The sequence below is a fragment of the Sapajus apella genome, unplaced genomic scaffold (assembly GCF_009761245.1).
Source record: "Sapajus apella isolate SASKATOON/1434 unplaced genomic scaffold, GSC_monkey_1.0 scaffold2, whole genome shotgun sequence".
NCBI lineage: Eukaryota > Metazoa > Chordata > Mammalia > Primates > Cebidae > Sapajus > Sapajus apella.
In genome coordinates this window covers 4,326,787-4,354,314 of record NW_022436942.1, presented here as the reverse complement: position 1 = coordinate 4,354,314, position 27,528 = coordinate 4,326,787, and the positions used below count along the sequence as shown (strand labels likewise).

Sequence of the window (27,528 nt, the reverse complement as noted above, 5' to 3'; positions counted from 1 at the left end):
TTTTTCTAGTTTCACTTTCACTTGTGTGTGCGTGTGTGTGTGTGTGTGTGTGCGTGTGTGTGTGTTTAGTTCTATATCTGTATATTCATTTTGAATAATAACAATTACAGCTAAAATCTATTGAGTACGTGCTCTCTGCCTGGAATTGTTCTAAGTCCTTTATATGTAGTATCTTATTTAATATCTCATGTATTAAGTAATATTCCTATCATTATTTTACAGATGAGAGAAGTTAAATGACTTGGGGTTAGCAGAGCATTCCTGCTGCAGAGCCAATTGCTGGAACTGCCACCACCATGCCACACATTTCTCATTATTTCAGAGCACCTGATGGTACATGACACAGCCTTCTGGAGCTAGACTGTATCCTCAGGGGAATGAGACTGGTAACACACTTCTAAAATAGCTACAAAATTCAATGTCTTTTACAGAGTATTTTCAGTGTGGTGAAATTATTCTGCATGATACTGTAATGAAGGATTTAGGACGTTATGCATTTCTGAAAACCCATACAATCATACAGCACAAAAAGTGAACCCTCATGTAAACTAAGTCACTAGCGGATTTTCATTAATAATGATGTACCAATATTACTTATCAGTGGTAACAAATTACTATGCCATTATGAATCATTAATAATAAAGAAATCTGGTAAGAAGGTTGGGGTGAGAGGAGAATAGAAGGGGACTCTCTGTACCTTCTGCTTAATTTTTCTATAAATGTAAAACAACTCTAAAAAGAAAGTCTATTAATTAAAAAAAATAAAAAATAAAGTCAATGGCTCTTTCAGATAGACCCAACTAACAAAGATGAAATTAACAAGGTGAAAATATCTTTATCTTGAAAATCTCCAAACTTTGGTCACTGAGCATTTGTATTTTGCCAGCTGCCTTGCGTTATGTGAAGTGGCAGGAAAATAGTGACAAAAAACTCAGGCACTTAGAGGGTGCCCTGGGGATGTGTGTGGCATTTTCTCCTTCCACATCTTTCCCTGCAGTGACCTCGGCAGCAGAGCAGAACCAGGACAGACAGAGTAAAGTGTCTGTAATTCTCATCCATTCCTGGCCCTGTGGAATTTGAACTTACGCTTGCTGCATTGTCACTTGAACATTAAATCTTAAATGTCAAAGTATTCTTCAAAGCAGAGAAAGAATTTCAACATGGTATCTCCAAATCTCTTTTCCATACTCTTGTTGGAAGCTCTGTAAAAATAAAAAAAATTGCTACTGCCTGGAAAAAATTATTTTCATGTTCCCATGGAAATTCACAAAGAGAATATTGTATTTACTTTCTACCACGAGCAGAAATAATTGTTTCTGATGGAAATAATATTAGACATGAATATGGTGAAAAATATTGTCTAAACTTTTATTTTGGGTAAAAAAATTCATCCTGCACCTCAAGAGTATCATACACCCAGAGCAATCAGGAAAATTGCCAACAACTACCCACTGTGGAACTTGCTGCTTCGACAAACATGCTATGCTTCCAGGCAAAGTGGAGCACCAACATCCTCATAAAACCAGGGAGACAAATTAATTTTAGTAACTATTCGGAGAAAGATATCTGAATATGCCTCACCCTGGTCTGCCCCAAATCACAATCCAATATTAACTCATAATCTTTTTCATTGGCTTTGGTAATTGTACCCTTTGAAGACAATCTATGAATATGCATATGGCCTTTAGGCACTTTAATTGCCATTTCATCCAATTAACAGATAATTAAAAATGCTGCCTATGAGTACCTTTTCTCTCTTCCTTTTATCACCAAAGATAGCACGGTGCTTTATGGATGAAGCGCAAGATGCAGGCCACATCAATGGCAGGTCTCAGGAGTATCAAAAACAAACACAGCCAACCTCCTTCCATTTCACTGAGTCTCAATTGCTTTGTAACTTGACCCTCTAGGTTTAGGTTTTAATAATCTGCCATTCTCCTTTAACTAGTTAAAGAGTTGATACCGGGCTAGTCACATGTCCAAAGTTTCAATGTGTTACTAGAGTCATTTGCATTTGGATTGTCATGAGTGAATTACTTTTAAGCACAAAGAGTAAATCCTACTTATGACTAAATTGGCAGAGAGATCCATTTATAGATACTGGGACCAGCCTTTTCCATACTCAGTAAGGGGAAGAAATGGACATACCTAGCCTCAAGAATTAGAAACTGATTTGATAGAACAGTCAAATAAATATATTTTAAGGGATTTCTTTTCGATATCAATCAAGATAGGCCATTTTAACATTTGTAATAACGAACAACCCTCAAACTTTGATGATTCCAGCCAGGTTTTTTTTCTCATTTATGCAACGTGTCTAACATAGATCAGCAGGGATCTCTGCCTAATTTAGTCACTCACAGACCCAAGATGACAGATGTTTCATGAAGCTCGTGATTCTGTGACCACTGAAGTAGGGAACAGGAAGTTTGCTGTTGAGCATCAGCAATCAAATGCTTCCACTTGGAAGGAGCACATGTCACCTCTGCTTATATTTTATTGGTCAGAACAAGTTACTGGCCAAGCCTAACTTCAAGGGGCCAGAAAATCACAATCTTAACAAGGGCCCAGAAGGAGGAGAATGAGAATATTTGTAAATGACTCAATAATTGCCTATTTCCTGTGACAGTAGTTTAATAATATAATACCATTCAGTGAAGTTTGAGAACTTAGCAGTGAGTGTTTCTCAGGGCCTGGAAGGGCTGTAATAAGGTCAATGTCAAGTTGGAAGTAGAGACATAGCATTGTGGGTCTTGTCACATTCACTGCAACTCAAGGAAAGTATTTTTGTTAAAAACATACTTAGCTGTCTCTTATAAAAACTTTTTATTGTTTTAGAAAGTAAGAAAGTCTTCGTCTCTCTCAAGAGTTGGCATATTTCCACATCTAAATTAATTATAATCCATTGACTTTGCAGAGAACCAAGTTAAAAACTTTGAATTAGCCCCAAGTGTTAACATATTTTTTTACCTTTTCACCTTGATTTCTCCTTTGTAATTAATTTTAAAATTAATTACATTAATTTTATGCATTATATTTGTCCTTTTTATAAATGACTTCAAACTGTTTAGTGAAAGAGGTGGAGAGTGATAAAAAATTGGAATTGAAAAAAAAAAAAAACCTCTCACTTTATTAAAGGCAATAGTTTTCCTGGTTGTGACATGCTATAGTAATGCAAGATAGTACCACTGGGGGAAACTGAGGGAAGGATACATAGAATCCTTATGAATTATTTCTTACAATGCACGGGAATCTAATTATCTCAAGATAAAAAGTTATGTATATGTGTGTTTCAATCTACAATAACCCTCCAAAGACGGTTGACTACTTCTATAGGAGTCTCTTCAAAAGACTTGAAAAATTCCAAGATTCACTTCAAGCCAATTACCTAATGAAGAAAATTTTAATTTACCAGGCAATAGAAATGATTGGAGAAAAAATGTCTGGAAACATAGCCAATAGATATTTTTATGGATTAGATTTTTAAAAAGGCAAAAGATTAATCCATAAAGAAAGCTAGGTCAGCGGGGTGGTGGCTCATGCCTATAATCTCAGCATTTTGGGAGGCCAAGGCTGGTGGCTCACTTCAGCTCAAGAGCTCAAGACTAGCCTGGGCAACATGGCCAAGCCCCATCTCTAAATAAATTTAAAACTTAAAAAAAGTTCCAGGTGCAGTGGCTCACACCTGTAATCTCAGCACTTTGGGAGGCCGACGTAGGCGGATCACGAAGTCAGAAGTTTGAGACCAGCCTGACCAACATGGTGAAACCCCATCTCTACTAAAAATACAAAAATTAGCTGGGTGTGGTGGTGCACATTTGTACTCCAGGTACTCGGAAGCTGAGGCAGGAGAACTGCTTGAACTGGGGAGGCGGAGGTTGCAGTCAGCTGAGATTGCGCCACTGTGCTACAGCCTGGACAACAGAGTGAGACTCCATCTCAAAAAAAAAAGAAAGAGGCCGGGCGCGGTGGCTCGTGCCTGTAATCCCAGCACTTCGGGAGGCCAAGGAGGGTGGATCACAAGGTCAAGAGATCAATCTTGGCCAACATAGTGAAACTCGTCTTTACTAAAAACACAAAAATTAGTTGGGCATGGTGGCGCGTGCCTGTAGTCCCAGCTACCCGGGAGGCTGAGGAAGAAGAATCACTTGAACCTCGGAGGTGGAGGTTGCAGTGAGCCAAGACTGTGCCACTGCATGGCAGCCTGGCAACAGAGCCAGGCTCCATCTCAAAAAAAAAAAAAAAAAAAAAAATTAGATGACTATCCTGGAGAGAGGTTATCTCCTAAGAATAGAGGCGGGGGTTGCAATAGATGAGAGGATACCCAGAGTATTAAACTTTAATGGTAACATTTATTCAAATTGTTAGGTGGGTCTGTGTGGATGATGAAGGTATTGATCTTTATAGTGTTTTAGATTTTTTATGTATTTCTAATAGTTTCTTTTTAAAAAGTAGATTACTCACTTCAGATTCTTTCTAAGAGTAATTGTTAAGAAGTCACCTCTTAGAAACGGAAAATCATGGGGAAAGGCAGGGATGGAGAAGACCATCTGAGTCCATTAATGACAGATTTCTAGATATGAGAAGGCTTAGAATTGGAAGGGACTTCAGAGGTCACTGCTTGAAATCTTTCATTTTACAGCAATCTGTTTAAAACCATGCAGCCAGTGAGTAGAGTTGGCGGGAACAGAGAGGGGGACAGTCTCAAATCCTGACTCCAGTCTGATGCTCAGCATTATAATACAACTTCCTTCAATTTCCTTTTCATTTAGTCACTGGTAACACTGAATTATACTTTTGTGACTAAGGGAACACCTGGGAGTTTGAAGTAGACCACAAGTAGCCTGGATAATACAGTGAGACCCTGTCTCTACAAAAAAACTTTTAAAAAATTAGCTGGGCATAGTGGCACACTCCTGTAGTCCCAGCTACTTAGGAGGCTGAAGAGGGAGGATCATTGAGCTTGTGATGTTAAAGCTGCAGTGAGCCATGATACACCATTGCTCTCCAGCCTGGACAATAGAACAATATCCTATTTATAAAAAAAAGTAAAAAAAAAAAAAAAAGAAGTGGACTTCAAAATGATATTTATTGGCAAATTGGAGAAAGTATCTTAAACAAGCCAATGAGAGGCCATAGAAACAACCATCACAGCTGAAAAGAAAAAGACACTGACTGAAGAAATCACGGAAATGGATTACGGAGGCGAAGTAAAGCGAGCGGAATGAGCGTTATACCCGGAAGTATCACAGCAGTACCAGTTGAAAGGACTGTGGACTCTCTACTGACCAGGATGTTACCAAAGTGCATTGTCCAGGTCCACAGACTGAAGGATGAGAGAAGCTCAGAGCCTGAGAGGCTTCAGATAAGTACAAAGGTTGATAAGAAGAAAACGCGGCACAGAGAAAAGCTTGCAATTTCACCTAGAGAAGCAAAATTACGGACCACAAAATAACGATATTTTATTGTATGGAAATTAGATTTTTCTTCAATCTATAGATGGAGATCTATAGATAGAATATAATTTTCTTTTTTAAACAGGATCTTGCTCTATCACCCAGGCTGGAGTGCAATGGTGCAATCATAGCTCACTGTAGCCTTGAACTCCTATGCTCAAATGATCCTCCCACCTCAGCCTCCCAAATAGCTGGGATTACAGGCATGTGCCACCAAGCATAACTAAATTTTTAATTTTTTGTAGAGATGATGTCTCATAATGTTACCCAGTCTAGTCTCAAACTGCTGGCCTCAAGTCTTTCAAAGTGCTGGTATTATAGGCATGAGCCTCAGTATCTGGTCTGAAAATATTTTTCCTTAATAGCAAAAAGAATTTAGACTTGAGAGAAAAGATCTCCTGAAAGGGCTAGTTACATTTCCTCCTCTGGGGATAGTTAAAACAGAAAAAATTCCTCATATCTGTGCTGGCTTAGACACAGTCCAGCCTGATGTAAAAATTACTTTTGGTCTACAATAGAACAAGGAACTATGATTCTGGTAGGAGCTAAAACCAGCTGACTTGACTCTCAACACCCTAATTTCAGGTTCTGGAAAACCTACTGATAACAGCAGGAGACAAATTCCTAGGCAGACAGGGACGGGTTCCTCATGAAACCCGACCTTCAAACTAAAGACAGTTTAAAGCCTGAAAACTGAGCTGCTGGTTCCAGATAGAATCTATGACCAGAGTGAGAACTTCTATGATGCCTTTTAACCAATCAAATGGTGCTTTTTCCGGGACTACCTATGGACCAATCAGCACACACTCCCCCATTCTGAACCCATAAAAATCCCAGACTCAGCCTTACAGACAGCTATCCATTTTTGGGCCCCCTCTCACACAGAGGGCTACCCACTTCGGGTTCCCCCCTTGTTGTCAAGAGCTTTTCTGTGGCTCAATAGAATTTTCCCCTGCCTTGCTCACTCTCTGGTGTCTGTATCACTCATTCTTCTTTGATGTAAAGCAAGAACCAGGAACTGAGAACCCTCCAAACAGTGAAAGCGAAAAGGCCTGTAACATGCTTCGCCAAGCTGCAAGCATGGGAACTGAATGAGTTGTGACATGCCCCCGTTCACTGGGCTGCAAATGGCAGGAACAAGAGAGAGCCATAGTGCTTCTTGGGGGCCGAAACCTTGGGACTCCCTGAGCAGAAGCTGTGATGCCCTATTGGGGCCCCACAGTTGTAGCATCTATGCATTTTTGGGCTCCAAAACGCAGCTTTTCAGAATGCTGGCACCCATCTGTAGGAGCTGCTTTCAGCACACCTGGTCCCTCCTTGGGCTGAGGATGCAGCAGCGGTGGTCATGGGATCTGGCCCAAGGAGCGAGCCAAGCACATCCTGCCAGGCCAAGTAGACCCAAGCAAAGCCTAGGCAGAGGTGCTGCTGGCCACAGAGGTTTCTGGCTGGCGAAGCAGCACCAAAAGAATCCTGTGTCACTACTACACTCACAACTGGGGAAGGATAACTCATTGGGATCACTTGGGCCAAGGACTGCACCTGTGATATTTCATTAACGGGCTCACATCCCTCAGATTATCAGCCAACCAACTGTCATTGGCAGAGAAAACAGGTTAACATAAAAGGAAGCACTGATCTAGGTTAGTGTTCCAAGAAACTTAAGAACAGCTGCAACTTGGCTGAGACTCTCATCTTTTTAATTATGCATATATGCCCAGAGGCTCTACAGTAGCTCTAAATATAAAGAATAAATAGTGTGCAAGAATTCAGTAATTAACAGTCTCCTGTTATCTCCTGTGTGGTAATTTTCACAGACCACCATGATAATTTCCTTACACGAAATTCAGACAGGAAGTTCAGGAGAAAGCTCAAGAAGGCATTTGCAGGTTAGGAACATTTCGTAATCAAACCTGCAGATGTTGGGTTCTGAGCAAACACAACGCTGCATTGAGTGGGGTGATGTAAAATCACTTCAACTTGAGAACAAATTCTTTTTCTCTGTTTTCTAAATGAATCTTCTTTTTTTTTTTTTTTTTGAGTTGGAGTCTTGCTCTCTGTCACCCAGGCTGGAGTGTGGAGATATAATCTTGGCTCACTGCAACCTCCACCTCCCAGGTTCAAGTGATTCTCCTGCCTCACCCCACTGAGTAGCTGGAATTACAGGCACGCACCACCATGCCTGGCTAATTTTTGTTTTAGTAGACACAGGGTTTCACCATGTTGATCAGCCTGGTCTCGAACTCCTGACCTCATGATCCACCAACCTCAGTCTCCCAAAGTTCTGGGATTATAGGCATGAGCCACCACACCTGGCCAAATGAATCTTATTTCTGACTTTACAATAGTTTCTTCTTAGCCCCTCTATTTGACATTATGCTTGGAGATTTTTAGATTGGTACTTTCAAATTTGAATGTGCTTACCTGTAATCACAGCTACTCAGGAGGCTGAGGCAGGAGGATCACTTATTGCCAGAGTTTCAGTGTGTTGTATGCTGTTTTAGTCCATTTTTATACTGCTTTGAAGAAATACCTGAGACTGGGTAATTCATAAAGGAAAAGAGTTTTAATGGACTCACAGTTCCACATGACTAGGGAGGCCTCACAATCATGGCAGAAGGTGAAGGAGGAGCAAAGGCATGTCTTATATGGCGGCAGGTAAAAGAGTGTGTGTAAGGAAACTGCCCTTTATAAAGCAATCACATCTCATGAGACTTATTCACTATCATGAGAATAGCAGAGGAAAAACCTGACCCTATGATTCCATTACCTCCCGCTAGGTCCCTCCCATGACACGTGGGGATTATGGGAGCTACAATTCAAGATGAGATTTGGGTGAGGACACAGCCAAACCATATCACATGCTATGATGACACCTGTTAATAGCCACCGTACTCCATCCTAGGCAATGTAGTAAGACTCAAAAGAAAAGTGGAATGTGCAGATGAATCATCTTGTTAAAATGCAGATTCTGATTCAGGAGTTTGGGGGAGGACCTGAGAGTCTGCATTTCTAAAAAGCACCCAGCCCAGCAGTTGCTAATGCTATACTGCTCTAGTAACAATGCTTTGAGTGCAAAGCATTCAAAATTCATCCAGTAGCTGCAATGTTCGATTTTAAAAGACATTACTCTCTAAAGGAAAAAAAAAAAAAAAAAAAACTTAAGTGAGAGAAAGCCCAGACAACAGGAAGCTGAGATGATTTTTCAAACTAAATGGTTGTCTCTTTGGACCAAGATGAGCTCTTGTAAGTTGAGACCTAGAGAGCAGGCTGGCAGACAAAGCACTACTAACTAGAGCCAGGCAAGTTGGAGGAGGTAGGGATTAGTTCAAATGACCATATGCAAGGGGTTATGGCAAACTCAGGTCTAATGGAAACCATTCTTGGTATTTAAGTTACAGACTGGTTGATGGAGTTTAGCAATAACCATAATTGAGCAAGGGGTCATGCTTATGTTTCAAAGATATCCATCTAGATGGAAACTGGACCCGTCTATATCTGGGTGAGAAGAGACAAAGTCCAGGCTTGAGAAGGTGGTTGGGCCCTGGTCAAGCAGGCGGATTCTGAGCATGCTGCCTATTACAGAGAACTATACCCGGGCAGAAATCCAGTCAATCAGACTAGATAGACATGCATCTTGTGGGTTAGGGAGAAAGCTCTAGCTTGGTGAAACCCATGGATTCATCCAAGGGACACCAGATGTCGGGATTAGGGCAGCAAAGCTAAGCTTATGCCCCCGAACCTCAGCTGTTAATACACTGTCAGGCCTATTGCCAATTAACTCATGAATTGGGTGAGCCTGAACCTGTAAACCAGAAGTCTTCAATCCTTGGAGCTAAATGGTGCTCACAGAAAAAAAGTATAGGTCTGCCAAATGTTTTGTGATTACAAGATGTCAGACACTAGGCTGGATGCTCAGTGCATACTACTCACATATGATTAAAGAACTTTGCTCTGAGGATAAAAGAAAATGTGTTAGATGTAATCTCTTGCAGAATTAGTAGTCTAGTGGGGGAGGCAGACATTGACATAAATAATTACAAGTTCTAATAGTCACCTAGCTGGCTATGGTGAAATTAAATGAATATGAATACAAGGGAAATAGAAAAACAAAATTATCTATGGGAATTTATACACTTGACTGTGAAATCTAGCCATTCAAATCGATGATTAGCAAGGAGAATAATTGTTGAATAGTATCAGGAGGAGGGGAATTGCTGTTAAAGAAGGTTTGCGTTGAACTGGGGGGAAAATGCTCTTGCAGAAAATGCAAACATTAACCTCATGACTATGCACCAGGCAAGTCCAAAACAAATTCTCTTTCTTTCCCTCACGCAAAATATGAGATCATCTTCTCCTTCTGTGAGAACCAAACTGGTGAGGAGCTGCTGCGGATGGTCCCTGTCTCCATCACTTAACCCTGTTCGGCTTCTTACTGCCTTTTAAATTGCCTTGTCAAATCTCGCTGCAGATGCAGATCAATTCATTCTCTTTATTCAGGAGTTTACAAAAACTGACTTGCAGAAGATAACTTTAATACATGTGGAACACAGAGATATAAAACCCAAAATGACTGCAAAGATGTTTCCTAACTTGAACCTGGTAGTGGGAGTACCAGTGAGTATGGGGTTGAAGCTGGTTGTCATATTGTGTAGACAGGAGGTCTGGGTGACACACATGATGACCACTATAGCCACACATTTTAGTAAATGTATGAAGCTGTCTTTTGTCATTAGGATGGCTCTTACGTGACAAAATCATCCCATCCCTCAATTATACCAAAAAAGCTTTTTCTGTCTACTTCTGGCCATGTTGCATTCTCAGAGCATAGATTCAGGCCTCGAACACAATAATGGTAACAATAATTTCAGGCATTTCGTGGCCCAACACTCATAACTATTTCTCTCATTGATGCCTGAAAATATGCTTTTGATGTCTGCCCTCATTTAGTTAGCTTGGGTTGTGTGACGTTGCCAGTCCTGGAATTCTTTTATTCTTGGGTACTATGTTTGTGATTAGAGTCCACTAACATCAGTGCCTTATGTGATGAACAATTTTCTGAACGAATAGGCTTACCTGAGTCAAAAGAGAACAATACAGTACATGATTTTTTTACTTAGAAGAGGAAACCGTAAGTAAAAATGCTGTTTGTTGTTGTATTCATCAGGATTCTAAAAAGAACAATTAGGAACTATACCTCTATCTATATCTATCTATCTACATATATACTTGAAGAGAGAAAGATTAATTTTTTTCCCAAGGAATTCAATTGTCTTATAACATTGTGGAGGCTAATGAGTCCACATTCTGTACAGCAAGCCAACTGGTTGGAAATTCAGGTAAGAGCTGATGATGTAGTAGTAAGTCTGAAATCTGCAGGGCAGGCCAAGCAGGCCGGAAATTCAGGCAGTTTGCATGTTGTAGCTTTAAGGCCAAATTCCCTCTTCTTGGGAAAACCTGTGTTTGCTCTTAAGGCCTTCAATGGATTGGATGAGGCCCACTCACATTATGGAGGGTGATTCTTTTCTGTCTTCTTCTCGGGTGATCTGATTTAAATATTAATCACATCTAAAAGACAACTTCACAGCAAATCTAGGCTAGTGTTTTACCAGTCAACCGGGCACTGCAGCCTAGTACAGTCGATACATTAAATTAACCATCACTGTTGTACTCATGGGGAATATGGAACTCCTATTTCTAAAAACTAAAAACGCCTATTTTTAAATAATTGACCATCATTGCTTAATTCAGCCCTGGTTTTTACCTCCAAGCTTGAGTAAATCACCTATTTTTAACTCACTCTAAGCAGTCTGGGAATGCTAGATTATGCCCCTGTCCCAAGTAGCTGTGCTCTGAACCTAGGAACATTTACCACCTCTCCCGAGTGGAGAGGAGGGGGCTGATCACCAGTTTCTTCACACAGAACTTTCATGAGCTATTAGCCCCTTTCTGTCCTTGGGTTCATTCATTTATTTTTTTATAAAATTCCATCAATTTACATTTTACACATAAACTATTGTATTTTATTCTCACTAATCCTTATAATTAATAAGATTGGTACTATTACGATATGCAATTTTCCCCCAATTTAAGAAACTTACTCAAGATCACAGAATCTTATTTGAGGGATAGTTTTCTTTGATAAGAAACCTGGAGTACATCTACCCTGACCTCTCTTTAAATCTGTATCCAGAGCCACTAGCCCAAGAAAAAGCTTGGGTGACCTATAGTTTCTCTTCTCCTGCTGTCCTCTTGCTCTTATGCCCCACCCGAACTCCCCTTAAATTTTACAAACTTATGACAGTTTGTATGTGCTCAGCCAATGAGCAGAAAACCTGGAAAGAATTTCTGGACTTCAGCCCACTAGTTTGTCTGGTTGACTAACCTGCTGAGAGCTAAAATTGGCATCCATTGCCCTGTGCCTTCAGGCAGTCTCATGGGGCAGAGTATGCCACCATCCGGATATCAGGCACTGAGTGGGATGTGGGTGATGCTCACATGACTGGCTAGAGCTTTGGGGGTGGGGTGGGGGTTAACTACTACTTTTTTGGCCATGATCTCTTTCCCCGTCCTTTTTTTTTTTAAATTAAATAAATGGATCAAAATTAAATAATTCAAGCCCTGCCTTAAAAATGAATTTTTTTTTTAGCTTTAGCAAAAACAATAAAACCCAAATTTTTTTAACCATCACAAAAAAAAAATCACAGAATCAGCCAATGGCCCTTAACCATCCTGTTAATTATCAGGCTACTTGCATGTTAAGAAAGCTGTTTTGGCCGGGCGCGGTGGCTCAAGCCTGTAATCCCAGCACTTTGGGAGGCCGAGGCGGGTGGATCACGAGGTCAAGAGATCGAGACCATCCTGGTCAACATGGTGAAACCCCGTCTCTACTAAAACTACAAAAAATTAGCTGGGCATGGTGGCGCGTGCCTGTAATCCCAGCTACTCAGGAGGCTGAGGCAGGAGAATTGCCTGAACCTAGGAAGCGGAGGTTGCGGTGAGCCGAGATCGCGCCATTGCACTCCAGCCTGGGTAACAAGAGTGAAACTCCGTCTCAAAAAATAAAAAAAAAAAAAAAAAAGAAAGCTGTTTTGTGGCATCCTACAATGGCTTGGAATAAGCCAGAGATTATGGTGTGCCCCTGTAATCCCAGCTACTTGGGAGGTTGAGGCAGGAGAATCACTTGAACCTGGGAGGCAGATGTTGCGGTGAGCCAGGATTGCACCATTGCACTCCTGCCTGGGTGGCAGTGTGAGACTCTGTCTCCAAAAAAAAAGTATATATATATATGCAACACCTTTGCTTATCATTACCATGAATAAATTTTTTGTGAGAAATGTTTACTAGATTACGTAAATTTTTAATTTCCATAGGTACATAGTAGGTGTATATATTTATGGGATACATAAGAAGTTTTGACACAGGCATGAAATCGGTAATAAGCACATTGTGGAGAATGGGGTATCCATTCCTTCATGAGTTTATTCTTTGAGTTACAAACAACCCAATTATACTCTAAGTTATTTTAAAATGTACAATTATGGCTGGGCGCGGTGGCTCACGCCTATAATTCCAGCACTTTGGGAGGCCGAGGCGGGTGGATCACGAGGTCAAGAGATCGAGACCATCCTGGTCAACATGGTGAAACCCCATCTCTACTAAAACTACAAAAAATTAGCTGGGCATGGTGGCGCGTGCCTGTAATCCCAGCTACTCAGGAGGCTGAGGCAGGAGAATTGCCTGAACCCAGGAGGCAGAGGTTGTGGTGAGCCGAGATTGCGCCATTGCACTCCAGCCTGGGTAACAAGAGCGAAACTCTGTCTCAAAAAAATAAATAAATAAAAAATAAAATGTACAATTATTATTCACTGTAGTAACCCTGTTGTGATATCAAATAGGAGCTTTTATTCATTCTTTCTATTTTTTCATAACCATTAACCATCCCACCTCCTCTGTCCTCCCTACCACCACTACCCTTCCCAGCCTCTGGTAACCCTCTTTCTACTCTCTATCTCCATGAGTTCAATTGTTTTTTTAGATCCAACAAGTAAGTGAGAACATGCAAAGCTTGTCTTTCTGTGCTTGGCTTATTTCACTTAACATAATGATCTCCAGTTCCATTCAAGTTGTTGCAAATGACAGGATCTCATTCTTTTTTTTTTCTGGCTGAATAGTACTCCATTGTGTATATGTACCACATTTTCTTCATCCATTCATCAACTGATGGACGTTCAGGTTGCCTCCAAATCATAGCTATTGTAAACAGCGCTGTAACAAAAATAGAATTGCAGATAACTCTTTGATGTACTGAATTCCTTTCTTTTGCACATATACCTGGCAGTGGGATTGCTGGATCATATCCTAGCTCAATGCTTAGTTTTTTGAGGAACCTCCAAACTGTTCTCCACAGTGGTTGTAAGAATTTACATTCCCACCAACAGTGTAAGAGGGTCCCCTTTTCTCTGCACCCTAACCAGCATTTGTTATTATCTGTCCTTTGGATATAAGCCATTTTAACTGGGGTGAAATGACATCTTATTGTAGGCTTGATTACACATATCTCATGTTCAATGATGATGAGGACCTTTTGATCATGTAACTATCTTTAAAACAAATGCAGTTTAGTCTCTTTTTAATATAATCAATTCAGCTTCAAAAACTGGTATATTGCATTTGGGATACAATCAACATGAATCTTCCAACTCAATTTATTTGTTTCAACTCATGAACTTTTCAAAATCCCTAGTGGCTTAGTGGCAAAGACCTTTGGAGAAAATAATCATGGGTTTCGATCAATGCTGTCCCTGTTGCATACAAACATAGCTAGAGAACAAGGCCAGTGATGATTCTACAGACATAAGAAGCATCTACATCTTGGCTGTGGGCTGTTTGGTTACAGAAACGTGATCCTGCAAGTTGTCACCACTATACATAAAGTCAGGCTATAATAGCATATTTCACTTAAAAATAAATTATCACAATGTAAGGCACATATGATATGTCAGGTATGTGGAATCAGATTCATGATTTGAAAAAAATGCTTAAATCACGCTGAATCAGCTAAGCAGAAAAATAATTATAAAATTTGAGGTTTTCCCCTTTTTTCTTTTGGCTTTGTACTAAATCGATGTAGAAAAGACACTTTCTACCCTGAAGGAGACTGCTGTCTTATCTGATAAATTATATAAGCTCCAGTTAATGTATGTCATCACCCTCAGGAATGACAGGTCTCTCCTTCTCACGCTTGTGGGAGTTAAGTGTTGACACTGTGAGAGAACTTGACTAATAACCTTTGCATAGACTTTCCAAACTCTGCACGTAACTTCTTGAGAGAGCTGAATAAAGGCCAGTATTTTCACAGGTTGACAGTCTGGAGAAGAGGGTCACTGAGCACTCTGACATTTTTAAGTTCAGTTTACAGGAACTCTTTGCAAAACTTTAGGTTTTGCTGTACTTCAAATCATTTGGCCAAATTATAAAAAAATGAATACAAAATATGTGACCCTCGAATAATTCTGCACTTGGCTTTATTCCCCTTTGGTGCTTTTGAGGACAATTTCTACAAGGTCTGGTTTGGCTAAAAGGGACACATCATTGAAGATCTCTAGCCCTTTCACTTTATAAATTTTATTTTATTCTGAGCTAGTTAACCACATATAGATGTATGGTATTTATCAGTGAGGTAGATCCATTATGACAATGAATGGGAAGAGGTCATCTATTCCGCCCATTCTGTGCAAATCTCAAGCAGCAAAGCTAAATTTTACTAAAGATAAATCCATAACTGGGGGAAAAAACAATGTTTAAATGTCCATTGTATTTCTTGTCCAAATGTGTGAAAAGGAAGTACATTTAAACCCTGTCCAGTGGTGTGGTTTCTGGTCTTCCTGGTGTTCTCAATTCTATGTCATTTTGGTGTAAAAATACTATCTTACATTTCCCCTGACCAGAAACCTTGGGACATCATAAAAATGTTAATTAAGCATTATTTCTTCATGCATTCAACAATGCTGATTTCATGAAACCACACAAACAGGATTCTTTTGTTTTATTGATAACAGAAACTGTGCATAATTACAGATTTGATGAGGAACCTGCAAATAATAAAGAATGTGTCTATTGCCAGCAAAATACAATTATTCCATGCCCTTTCAACATACAAATATAGAGTTTTTCACACCAGATGGCTCTGGTGTAACAAAGCCATTTTAGAATGTTTAATTGTGCTTCTACAAAACCTTCAGAGAATGAGGTAGTTCCCTTTACCTACAATATTTTCCACATTTCCATTATTACATTTTAAGCTACTAAAATCCTTTTAATATAGCCTGTAAATGATCTTTCGTAACAGCCAAGCCTCATTTAGAAAGTGTTTATTTCTTTCTACTTAATTGTTCTTAAAAAGAATTTCAAGAATCACTACACAGCTAAGATATTTGAGACTTGCAATGGCTGGGGTTTATCATTACAATAGTAATTGCAATCAGATTCAGATACAAGAGAACAGGTTCTAACAATTTCATAATTAAGTTGATATTCTGTTTCTATCTACAAGCTCTAATTTAAAAATTCAAACTACTTATTTTTCCTCAGCCACAAGTAAGCGCAGATTCTTAAAAACAGTGGGTTGAGCTCCAGCTCCATGTATTAGGTAGCTTGGTATATTGCAGAATCATTCATTGTTATTAAGTCACCCTGGGAAACATCTGCAGAACTTAGCAATACACCCAGATTTGTGAGCTTATTTTTAAGACATGACTCAAATCTGTACTCTTCAAAAACTTATCGGCGAAGTACAAATTGAGACAGATATTTACATTCCTTTCTCAACCCTGAGAATGACTTTAATGATCACAGGAAATGAGTTGGAGGAAGCTGCAATGTATTGTTGCACATTTTAGTTAAAAACCAATATTCAACCAATTTCCAATTCAGTAAACCTTCCACCTATCAGGATAGGGGGATAGCGGTCAACAGTATCTCTAAGAAAAAAAAAAAGTCACAGTCTGCTCCTTGTCACTTATTCTTTTATTTGGCCTCAAGACGCTTCATGAATCTTAGAATAAAATGGTTGAAGAAATGGCACAATAGATATTACTGACTGCAGTTATAAAATAAAGTCTAGTCCAAATTGATAGTAATCTAAAGTGGTTTCTATGTAGCACAACCATCAGACTATAACCTCAATAGTGTGGCCTAATTCTAATATCTGATGAAGTGTTCGCTATATTTGGTCACTACCTAGCAGCATTATTTGTATTTAGCAACTACAACGAAAGTTGAAGATCTCAGTGCTTGAAAGAATAAGGAAAAAGCTCCTGTGGATAACACAGAAATATGTTTTGTTTTTTCCCCCTCTATGATTCCTTTCTTCTCCACCTCCACTTGTTCTTCCTCTGATATAATCTTTCATTAAATTTTTCTCCATAATCCAAGAGTGAGCAACAGCAAACCTAGCCATTCTGATGGTGGATATGTAGAAAAAAGCCGGTGAAACTATATTTTAATTCATTCCTATACCGCAGGCTACATCAATTCTTACCATCCCAACAGTAGATTACATAAACTGAACATTATGCAACTAAAGTTATAGGCCTTGTTAAATGAGTCTACTGTAGAATAAAAAGTACTCTTTCAGACAGAATAAGATAACTTAAAACTTCAATACCTGTATCCAGCAGATTTTAAAGAGCACTTCAATTTTTTTTCTTCTTTTTCTCCCCCATCCCTCCCCTTTCAATTTTTAAGACTGATTTCATGACTTTATCATTTACTAAAGCAAATATGTTTATATATGTCTGACCTCAGGGAATTATTTATGCACAAACACTACCATAACTACTGTACTCTGTGATATGTTTCATTATCAACCTCTCCAAATTTAACATCTGAGAAGTCTTTTTATCATGGTATGTATGCTGAAGAGGAAAAATATCACTTTCTTCTACCTTTGAATCTTTAAAAGGGCATTTTGGTAATAATAAAAATTTATCTCTTTCAATACATTTAAAACCTCATACTGTGCAAAATTGTGGTTACATTAAAGTTATTTTCTAAATAGCCAGATCCATCACCTTCAAGCTAACACTTTAAACAGCATGGTTCATAATAGATATGTTCTAGAAAAATTCACTCTAGGGTCATTTTCCTTGTTTATTTCCATATAATCTGGCTTTGAGTTTAAGAAAATCACCAAGAATGCTTAATCTGTGGTGTTAATTTATTAGATGGACAAACATAACTCAACACTGTTTCAAAAAAATGCAGTCAACACATGTCCTAGGGCGGTAGTAAATGGTAAAGAAAGAGGAGGTAATTCACACCACATCAGGAGTGGTGTGAGCGCTAACCTAAACACCATCCTTATTAAGTAGTTTTGTACTAGAGGAAAGGAAGGAATTAAAGAAGGATAAAGTTGCCTTCAAAATAAAAAGAGAGAAACTATTCATTGATTTCTCGATAAGAGATGCCCTCTGGCCTTCCTCTCTTAGGATCTAACCATTGCTTTTATAGCTACAATCAGTTCAAGTAGTAGAATATAAACTCCATGAGGGTAATGTCTACATGTCATTTATTTCTTAAAACTAAATGCCTAATCTCTATTGTTGGTTGAGCCAATATAGTCCACATGATCTTTGTCAAGTAATAGATAAGCCTTGTTGAAAAGCTGGTACCCTTTGCCTACTTTCATGAGGAGGTATCTGGAAAATAGATAGCTGAACAGACTCTATATGTGGCAAAACAAAGTGACAGTTGTTATAAAACATCCACTAAAATTACCTGCTAGCATTATAACTGAAGTTTTTGCATAGCCACATAAGAAGAAATCCACATTATAAGAAAAAGTACTTTGATCATTTTAGAATCAAGGCGTGAAATAAGCAGTTTCTCTAACCCATAAGTCTTCAGCCTCACTTGGTACCTCTGACGAATATTTATCGCTGTAAATGTTTTAGAAGCTATCACTCTTTGAAAGTGAACAAACGCTGTTTTCTGCTGAAAATTCATCTTTCCCAATCATAAGGGGAAATCAAACATGCAACTTGAAAAAAGAGGAAACAGAATATAGTGACTGAGCACTGAGTGGGACTGTAGAAAATAAATGAGCTTATTTAGGCAGCTGCTTTCACAGCACAATTCCCCAAAAGCAGAACTGAAACTGCAGCGTTAATAAAATCTCCTATAATTCTTTTGACTATGATATACTCATTAATTGCCTTCAAATGTTCAAGAGTGCTTGGATTTGAGTCAAGCAAGACCACTTGCTTAGGTGCAAGTTTATGAAGCAGGAAAACTAATATGGTGAAGAATTTTAACCCAGGGCATATAACATAGGTTTCCTATGTCTTCAAGAGAGCGGACATTGCATGCCACCATCTAACTGATGTTACACTCTGCTTCTTGCTGCTGCCTGCTTCTGCCTCTGGTCTTTTTTTTCTTATAGCAATCTTTTAAGAAAAGAATAAAGGATGTTTACTAGGTAGGAAAAAAAACATGATTTCCTAACAAGACTTCTCAGTCACTTATTTCTCTTTCCCTTTTCCTTTGCGCTTTTGAAAATAAAGGCTAAAGCAGGTGTTATAAATGTATTCGTTCCTGTACTAGAGAGCATGGAACACGTCTCTGAAGTCAACTCTTCTTTTGGTGTATCATGAGTTGAATCCTTAATAAATGACTGCCACAAAGAAAATTTCTAACAGCAAATCTTTTTAGGAACTGCTCAGGTTTTGCCTTTGTCTCGATACTTCATTTTAAAATCCTGGTTTCTACTGATGCGTTTTCGAAAAAGCTGACAAGCTTGGTCTGAAAATGAAAAAACTGAAAAAAGTGAAAGGAAGAGAACATGCAAAATAAGTTAATCATTATCATTTTAAGTGCCACCAGTTCTGTTTATATTAATGCACATGTGAATTGCTGAATCTCATTTGATCAACCCAATTAAACATTAAATAATTGCAGCCAATTATGCAAATAGCAACAATATTAATTTGTTGATCTTTTTGAGCAGATTAGCTTCACATGTTCCAAATGCTAGACTATCTTATGCCTTAAATGATCAATTAGTGTGACAACTAAGTCTTGAAGAATGGATAATTGCCTAGTTATAATGTGGCACTCTTGCTGTATTAATCCACTGCAATTAAACAAATAGTGCACAAGGAAAAAAGATGTGCAGATGTTCCTGTTAAATCTATTTAACAAGAAAGCATCAAGGTCAATTTCCTGTCTTATTACTTGAATGACAATGGTGGATTGTGTTCTCTGTATCAGGAGACCTCTAGTTTTTAAAAACATCTATCCTTAGTTTTCACTGGGTCTGATGGAAAGGGCTTAAAAATGCTCTTAAGGTTTTATGAAAGAAATGTTACAAACATAATGTTCTCTAGCTTCACAATGGGCATGTCCTGCCATAAAAAATCTGGAGATGCAAAGTATAAAATGTATTCATGGCAAATAAATAATTCTCATTTCTCATAGGAATAGAAAGCTAGTTACTATGTACCACTTGACAGCTGAAATTACCTGCAAGTCTTTCCCAGACTACTATATTAAGAATTAGGTCAAAGGAGTTCACCAAGGCAAAAGCACACCCTTAGAATGCTTGCTTGGGATACGCAGTGTGTAGGAGACAGTCAAGAGCACCTCAGGCCTGAAAAGAACAGCCTCTCCCAAGACTTCAGATCACCAATTAAAAGCCCCTCAAAGAGATTTTTACCATTCCTTTTCATCTTATATTTCTCAATTTTCATTTTACTATTCCTGTCTGTAAAAGACCTTATGGCTAAAAGCTTTGGAAAAGAATCAAAGCCCATTTGCTATGCGTTGCTAAATGCCTCAAGGAAATTTTTCCAATGCATCAAACTTTTAGAATGTTCTTTTTCCTTTTCTGAAAAGAGAATAAAATATGTTCAGCAAGAAGAAAGTTATGAGGACTGAGGAAAACCAAAATGCAATGTCTGGGAGTTGACTTTCCAAGGAAAAATGTTTTCTGTCAAGATTTGACTTTCCCCTAGATAAACAAGAAAGGATGTAATTTTAACTCACAGCTCCTAGACAAGGAAAATATCACCCATAATAGCTCTCCCTGTATCCTAACCACTTGCTCATGAAATCTCCATTTAAAGAAAAGAGCACCTGCAAAAGCAGAGTATAAAAATCAGAGTATGTCTCTTTGTTACCTACCCCTCACCCAAAAAAAGATTTATTTCTGCAATTAACATTTAACATAAATATTTGTCATTTCCATTTGGTTGGGATGATATCATGACCTCTCTCTAGAGCAGTAGTCCCCAACCTTTTTGGCACCAGGCACCAGTTTTGTCAAAGGTAATTTTTCCACAGACTGTGGGGTGGAAGAAGTTTCAGGATGAAACTGTTCCACCTCAGATCATCAGGCATTAGATTCTCATAAGGAGCACATAGCCTAGATCCCTTGCATGCACAGTTCACAACAGGTTACGCTCCTATGAGAATCTAATGCTGCCATTGACCTGACAAGAGGTGGAGCTCAGGTGGTAATGCGAATGATGGGAAGTAGCTGTTAATACAGATGAAGCTTCTCACTGGCCCACCACTCACCTCCTCTGCTGTGTGGCCTGTGACCTGGGGGCTGGAGTCCCATGCTCTAGAAATATATCTTCAATTTCAAGACAATTCCAACACAGTCAGTATGAAAAGATTCCCCAAACTATGCTTTGGAGTATCTCTAATGACTTAGTAGCTCATGGAAAATAAAGACCATATAAGGTAAATCTATACAATGTCAGAATCAATCACAAATTCTAACAAAGAGGTTTCATAATATAGAAACAAAGAAGGTACACTTCTATAGAAGCAAAATGTCCATTCATTCATTATATAAACTGTTTACTCAGTACCTACTGTGTGTCAGCCATTGGGGATACAAAGATCTGTATGGCACAAGACCCTCAGTCTTGTAGTCATCTGACAGCCAGCCAGCTACAATATCATGTGAAAAGGACAATGGTGGAAAATGCACTCAGGTCTTCCTAATGCACAGGGTATGCTCAGATTGTGACATCAGGAAGAAGAGAGATATTTACCTTAAGATGGACTTGGAGGGTGTGCAGAAAACTGTGATAGGAGGAAATGCAGTTTTAAAAGCCTTGATTTTAAAAAAAAAGAAAACGCTTTGTGAAGATAAAGATAGGCGGCAGGAAATGTAACCTATGAAATTTACTCCAATTAGCTTTCAAACACACAAAAAACTGCATTTGGTTGAGGAGCAAAATATAACTTATATTAAAGAAAAAACAACTGTTTTAGTATCTGAGTGAAGTACAAAGGGAGGCACTAAAATCACTGAGGAAAATCCCATGTTATATGGCTTACATTAATATTTTTCTAGGTAGGGTTAAGGTAAGGTAAGCTACAACTACTAACTTACGAAACACCATTTGATGATTGCAATTCATGTTCTCTGGCATGAAGAAACGATCACTCTTGTAACACACTGATACTACAAACTACATTATGACAACTACTAACAGGTAGCCAAAGAAACCTATCACAATTCAAATGCAACAGTCTGTCCCAATAGCATACAGTTGGTATCTTCTATTTTCCATTCAGGATAGTACAATTGTCCAGTTGTTCTCTTCTCGTCCATACTGCAACAAAAGCAAGAAAACATGTTTCAGTACAAAAACTAACAGGGCAGAAATAGCTTACAAACAAACAATACTACCAAGGTTACACAGAAGGTTCACTTCTGCTTTGAACAACAAAAGAAAACATTTTCATATTAAAAACTGAATTAGAGAGAAAGAGAGGAAAAGAGGACACCACGTAAAAAAAATATGATAAAAGCATACGTAGTGAGATTTTTAAACAACCAAATACCGGAAAAGAATCACAAATTTTACAATTATTGCTGACCTCAAATTCATAGCTGGTATAGGTCCTTTATCTATTAGGTACATGCCTTCTCATTATCATTTCTCATCAAGTTAAATTATTTTACAGCTGTGACTTTTACTTTGGAAAAAGTGATGCTCAAAGTGTATTCCCAGACCACCAGCATCAGCATCACCTGGCAACAAGTTAAAAATGCAAATTCTCCGACCTCATCTCAGACGGAATCAGAAACTGTGGGGATGGGTCACAGCAACCGGCGATTCAGCAAGCATCAAGTGATTCTGACATACACTAGAGCGTTTTATGTTCATAAACAAAAATATGAAATTGACAAGTCCCATGGATCTTAACAAAGACTGTTCTCTAAATCAGTTGTTCATGCTATGTTAGCATCTTTCTTATTCCTTCAAAAGTTATGTCACATATGTATCATGGTCAGAATTTGATTCTTTGCATCAGCAAATACTTTGCTTTAAAAGTAAGTCTGAATTTTAACATTTAAAATGAAATTAAATGAAACAGAGATATTTCATACAACACGAATAGAAAGCTAGTTCTATATTAATTCATTCACTCGGTCAGTCATTCAACAAAAATGGCTGTGTTTATAATAAGCTCTCACTCTGACCAATTACTGTATGCCAGTGTCATCATGCCAAGAGTTTTACAGGCTTATTACCTCATTTAATACTCATAGAAACTGTACACAGAAGGTACCATTATCAGTTCATTTTATGGATGAGAAAACTGAATATTAAGGAGATTGAGTAACTTGCTCAAGTTTGCAGTTAACAAATGGAAGGGCCCAGACCCTAACTAAAGTCTCTTTCACAGCAGATTCCATGTTCTTGACCACCACCAGGACTGCTCTCCACGTGTTCAGAGAGCCATGTGTATGGAGACTGACTTGGAACAGATCTTTCCAACCCAGTGTATCAGGCCACTAAATCTATCATTGTGAGTTTGCCTTAATTACTCAGACCATGTCTATTTTCACATGAAATGGCTCTTCTAGTCATAATATAACTTTAGTTTAAATTAATATAAAACATCAGAATTTCTGAACTAGAAACAACATTAATGACCATCTAAAACATAGGAGATGACTCAAATAAGTGGGGCTCTGGATTTTACTTCTTTACTTCAGAATATTCCTACTTTTATCCATTTTGTATATTGGGATTCCAGAATAATCTCTTTTGAAGAAAGTTCTGCTGCATAAAAATCAAGTGTAAAGAGCAATGAATTTTAATCCTAGCTTCTCGGCATGTAAGGACACTAAGGCTCTAGGTCACCCTTAATTTTGACAAGCCCAGTTCTCTGCTTCTGTCTGGTTTTATTTATCCTGTGTCACACTGTACATGTGCTGTGTTTCTCTTAAAGACCTCAGAGAGCAGAATCTATCCAAGTGGTAAAAGTACTGGCAGCCAAGAATAGGTCTACCTACCACCTTGTAGTTTACATAAAAAGGAGAAGAAAGGAAGCCAAATGACTGTAAGTTTCTTGCATAATCCACACCAGAAAGCATTGCCTACAGACTGTCACCACCCACTATTGACTCTGTTGCTTCATGACGAATGCTGGATGAAACATCTTCAAATTCTACCTGATTTATGTATGGTGTCAACATGACTTAAGGTAAGGGCAAAATATGTATTTTATTTCCCTTCTTTGGATTCCCATTAATATATTAAACACTTTTGCCATTAATAACAATTGAGTGTCAGTGTATTGACATTTTAGCAGATCTACAGAACTGTGATTCATGACTACTGTCACTTCATCTTGCATTTCATCAGTTAAAGTAAATTTGCTTGCAATTAGTTGTTTTAGTTTTATAAATGATCAAAAATCAATTTTGATCACAATGACAGTCGTAGGCAACATATGACTCTACGAACCCACATAATATGCACTGTTTTACTCCTCTCATTCTGTCATTTATGCTTTTATGTAAAATCACAACATTCTGAGAAGTGCCCAAGAAATGTGATATTACAGGTAATTCATAATGTCTAGAACTAGACATTTAGTAATCAAATTTTTCATTTGGCTGATGGATAATGCAATTTAATTTTTCAAGGGGAAATAATTTTAAGTAGAGATGGCAGATTTAAGCAGAAATAGGAATCATATTATTTCCTTAAGAGTAAGTGTACAGAGAGAGAGGAAAAAGAGAAAGCATGTCTTCACGGACTACGATGTCATTATACTCTTGTCGCTGTCATTACAAAACAACCGGGCAGGCTCACACCTTCAATGTCTGGTAGGCCGGCTGTAAGTCACACTTACTTCGTTTTGTTCATTGAACTCTGAGATGGTGTCAAAGCAACATGGCAAGTCAGGTCGAGCCTGTGGGATGGTATTTGGAGTCCATGTGGAAGACTCAATGAAATGTGTAGAATTTTAATCTTTTGTAAGTTCCAGCTAGAACACTAAACTAAAACATGACTAATGACAAGTTCATTACTTCACATTCGAGGTACATAAGGCAGATAATTTCATATGGCCTTTGCTAAATGGCTTTTACATTCAACAGAAAGTTCCTGGCAAAACAAAGCACATCCTGCATGTCATGCAGTCACTCTATGCAATACCAAAAAAAATATAGTCAGTGCCGCCTACCAGGTAGCAATTTGTCATTCTTGTTCTAAGCCCTATTGAAAGGCTGTGCAAAGCTTTGTAATCCTGTAACACATGGAAGAGGATGTGCTGGGAAGGTGGTCCAGGAACTAAGTCACACCAGGGCAATCTAGAGATGAAGTTTGTATGCACACAGCGGACAGCTGAGAACATCGGCAGGGAAAGGGGTGGGACTTTTAACTTCTTATGTAACTAAGTCACGGAGCTGCTCCATTGAAAACAAGACAAATACAATAACCACTAATAGTCATTTGTGCCTACAAAACTGTAGCCACTAGTGAGAACAAATATTTTTTAATTCTATCTGCTGACCTGCAATCAATGCAGACCCTGCTCCTGTCCCATTCAAGCTGCCCCTTTCCTATGCTTCAGATGTCCGTCTCTGGATCTTTGCAATCACTGCTTCCCACTTTACAGAGCCTCAACAGCAGCAGTGCTGGTTCACACATGCTCCCCCCATACTTTCAACCCAGACTCTACCTTTTATTTGATTAGAACAGCAGTACCAACATGTATCTCATTTTGAAAAAAATCTAAATCAGGTTCTCTAAGAAATAATTTGGCATTATTCAAGAGCTTCCTCTCATCTCTTCTCAGAATGTGTTAATATACAAGTGCAATACATTTTTTATTCTTTAGCATTTGTTTGGTGGTTCACTTGCCCTTCCATTCCTTCAAGAAACATTACTGCATATGCATTATACCCCAGGATCTGTGCTGAACACTGGAGGTATAAAAAGAGAGTGAACAATCCAAACAACCCTAGAGCAGAGACAAGTGCGTGACTCATTATAATGTAATTTAAAGACCTTATGGGATCATCCACGGCACTGTGAAACTGGAGGAAGAAGCAGCATTCAAGTGAATGAACGTGTATTTGGACAGAGGGAAGGTTCCTAAAGGAATGAGTCATAGAGGATAGCCAAGGCCTTATCCAGGTGAGAAATTTCTAGAGGCGCAGCAAAACCTGGACGCATCAGAGAACAGAGCACATTTGCAGAACACAGGACCCCACGTGGCTGAAGCAAAGGTGAGTATGATGGTGAGTAACTGGAACAGTAAGGAGTTTAACCGCAGAGAAAAGAAACATGCCGACAACGTGGAACGTGCTCTCCAAGTTCAAGTTTGGTTAAATATAAACACAGATGTGTTTTTCTTTGTTGCTTTAAATAAAAAGGAAAAAAGAAACTTTTATTTGAAAAATTCATCTCTTAGGAGGTATTTATAGAGCAATCTAAGATCCAGGGAGTTATGTGGATAAGTAGCTAAATGGGATGAATACTTAACCTCAGAGATTATTACTCATATACAGAAGAACAGAAGTTGAAAACTCAAATCTGTGGTTATGAGAGAATTTTTCCCCTGGGCCAAACTGGCAAGAATCTTGAAGGCTTTTTTGGTGGCTGTTGCTGGCCTCTTCTTCAATTTATCAGAGCACTTTGTAGAAAACATCCATGCTTCCATGCAATGCCAAAAGAAATCAGATGTAAAACATGATGTAATTCTATGTTTTTTCCTTAATAATTACTGAAATTTATTTTTCTTAGAGAAACAGACAAGCTAGTAGCTTGGCTGACAGTCTCAATTTGCCATCTTGTAAGAGAGTAATTTTGAGACCTTAGGTTCCAGGGACACAGGCATAAAATAACTGAGACATGTTCTTTGATTTTGAAGGGATGGTCCTTTGTTACTTAACAATTTGTGGCACATTTGGTTTGTTTTTAGTTCAGGACCACTGTTTCCACCCAAATCTCATGTGGAATTAAAATCCCCCATATTGGAGGAAGGGTCCTGGTGGCAGGTAACTGGATCATGGGAGTAAACCTTCCCCTTGCTGTTCTCATGATAGCGAGTGAGTTCTCAGGAGATCTGTTTGTTCTAAAAAGTGAGTGGCACCTCCCACCCTCACTCTGTTCCTCCTCTTTTCCTCCCTCCCTTCTTTCCTCCCTTCTTTCCTCCCTCCCTCCCTTCCTTCCTTCCTTCCTGGAGTGGAGTGCTGTGGCACAATTGTACAATCTCGAAGAGGTAACCTTGAAATCTTACTTGGTATATTAACCGCTCTAGAATGTACAATTTGTTTAAGAAAATACTATAAAATTTGTTCAAGAAAATTTTCCAAAATGGTCTTTCTTTCTTATCACTATGGGCACACTTCTCTTAAACATTTCTAAACTCCTAATTTTTTAAATTTTAATTAAGATAAAATACACACATATAATTTACTATCTTTACCATTTTTAAGTGTTCAGCTTAATGGTAATAAATACATTTATATTCTTGTTCTTTTCCTTCATCCTCTCCTTCCCACTCCCCTTCTCGGCCTCTGGTAACCTCTAATCTACTTTCTGTCTTTATGGGATCCACTTTTTTAGCACCTGCATGAGAATGTATGATATTTGCCTTTCGGTCCCTGGCTTATTTCACTTAACAAAATGCCCTCCAGTTCCATATATGTTGCTGCAAATGACAGGATTTCATTCTTTTTATGGTCAAATAGTACTCCATTGTGTGTGTGTGTGTGTGTGTGTGTGTGTGTGTGTGTGTGTGTGTGTGT

General features: G+C 38.6%; 1 protein-coding gene and 1 long non-coding RNA gene across 6 annotated transcripts in view; one reads left to right on the top strand and one right to left on the bottom strand.

Moving 5' to 3' along the window:
* Window positions 1-15,486: 15,486 nt before the first annotated feature.
* The window catches only part of BCAT1 (branched chain amino acid transaminase 1), a 111,981-nt gene continuing 99,939 nt past the window's right edge, over window positions 15,487-27,528 (bottom strand). For all 5 annotated transcript variants that reach the window (XM_032287312.1, XM_032287327.1, XM_032287302.1 and 2 more), the window contains one exon: window positions 15,487-22,084. In XM_032287312.1, the coding sequence (XP_032143203.1) occupies window positions 22,043-22,084 (42 nt within the window). In that variant the 3' untranslated portion in view covers window positions 15,487-22,042. The remainder of the gene's footprint in view (window positions 22,085-27,528) is intronic.
* Window positions 23,658-27,528, top strand: part of LOC116557736 — a 4,781-nt gene continuing 910 nt past the window's right edge. Inside the window, exons 1-2 of the long non-coding RNA XR_004271666.1 lie at window positions 23,658-23,969; window positions 25,684-26,004. This is a non-coding gene — a long non-coding RNA (uncharacterized LOC116557736). The remainder of the gene's footprint in view (window positions 23,970-25,683; window positions 26,005-27,528) is intronic.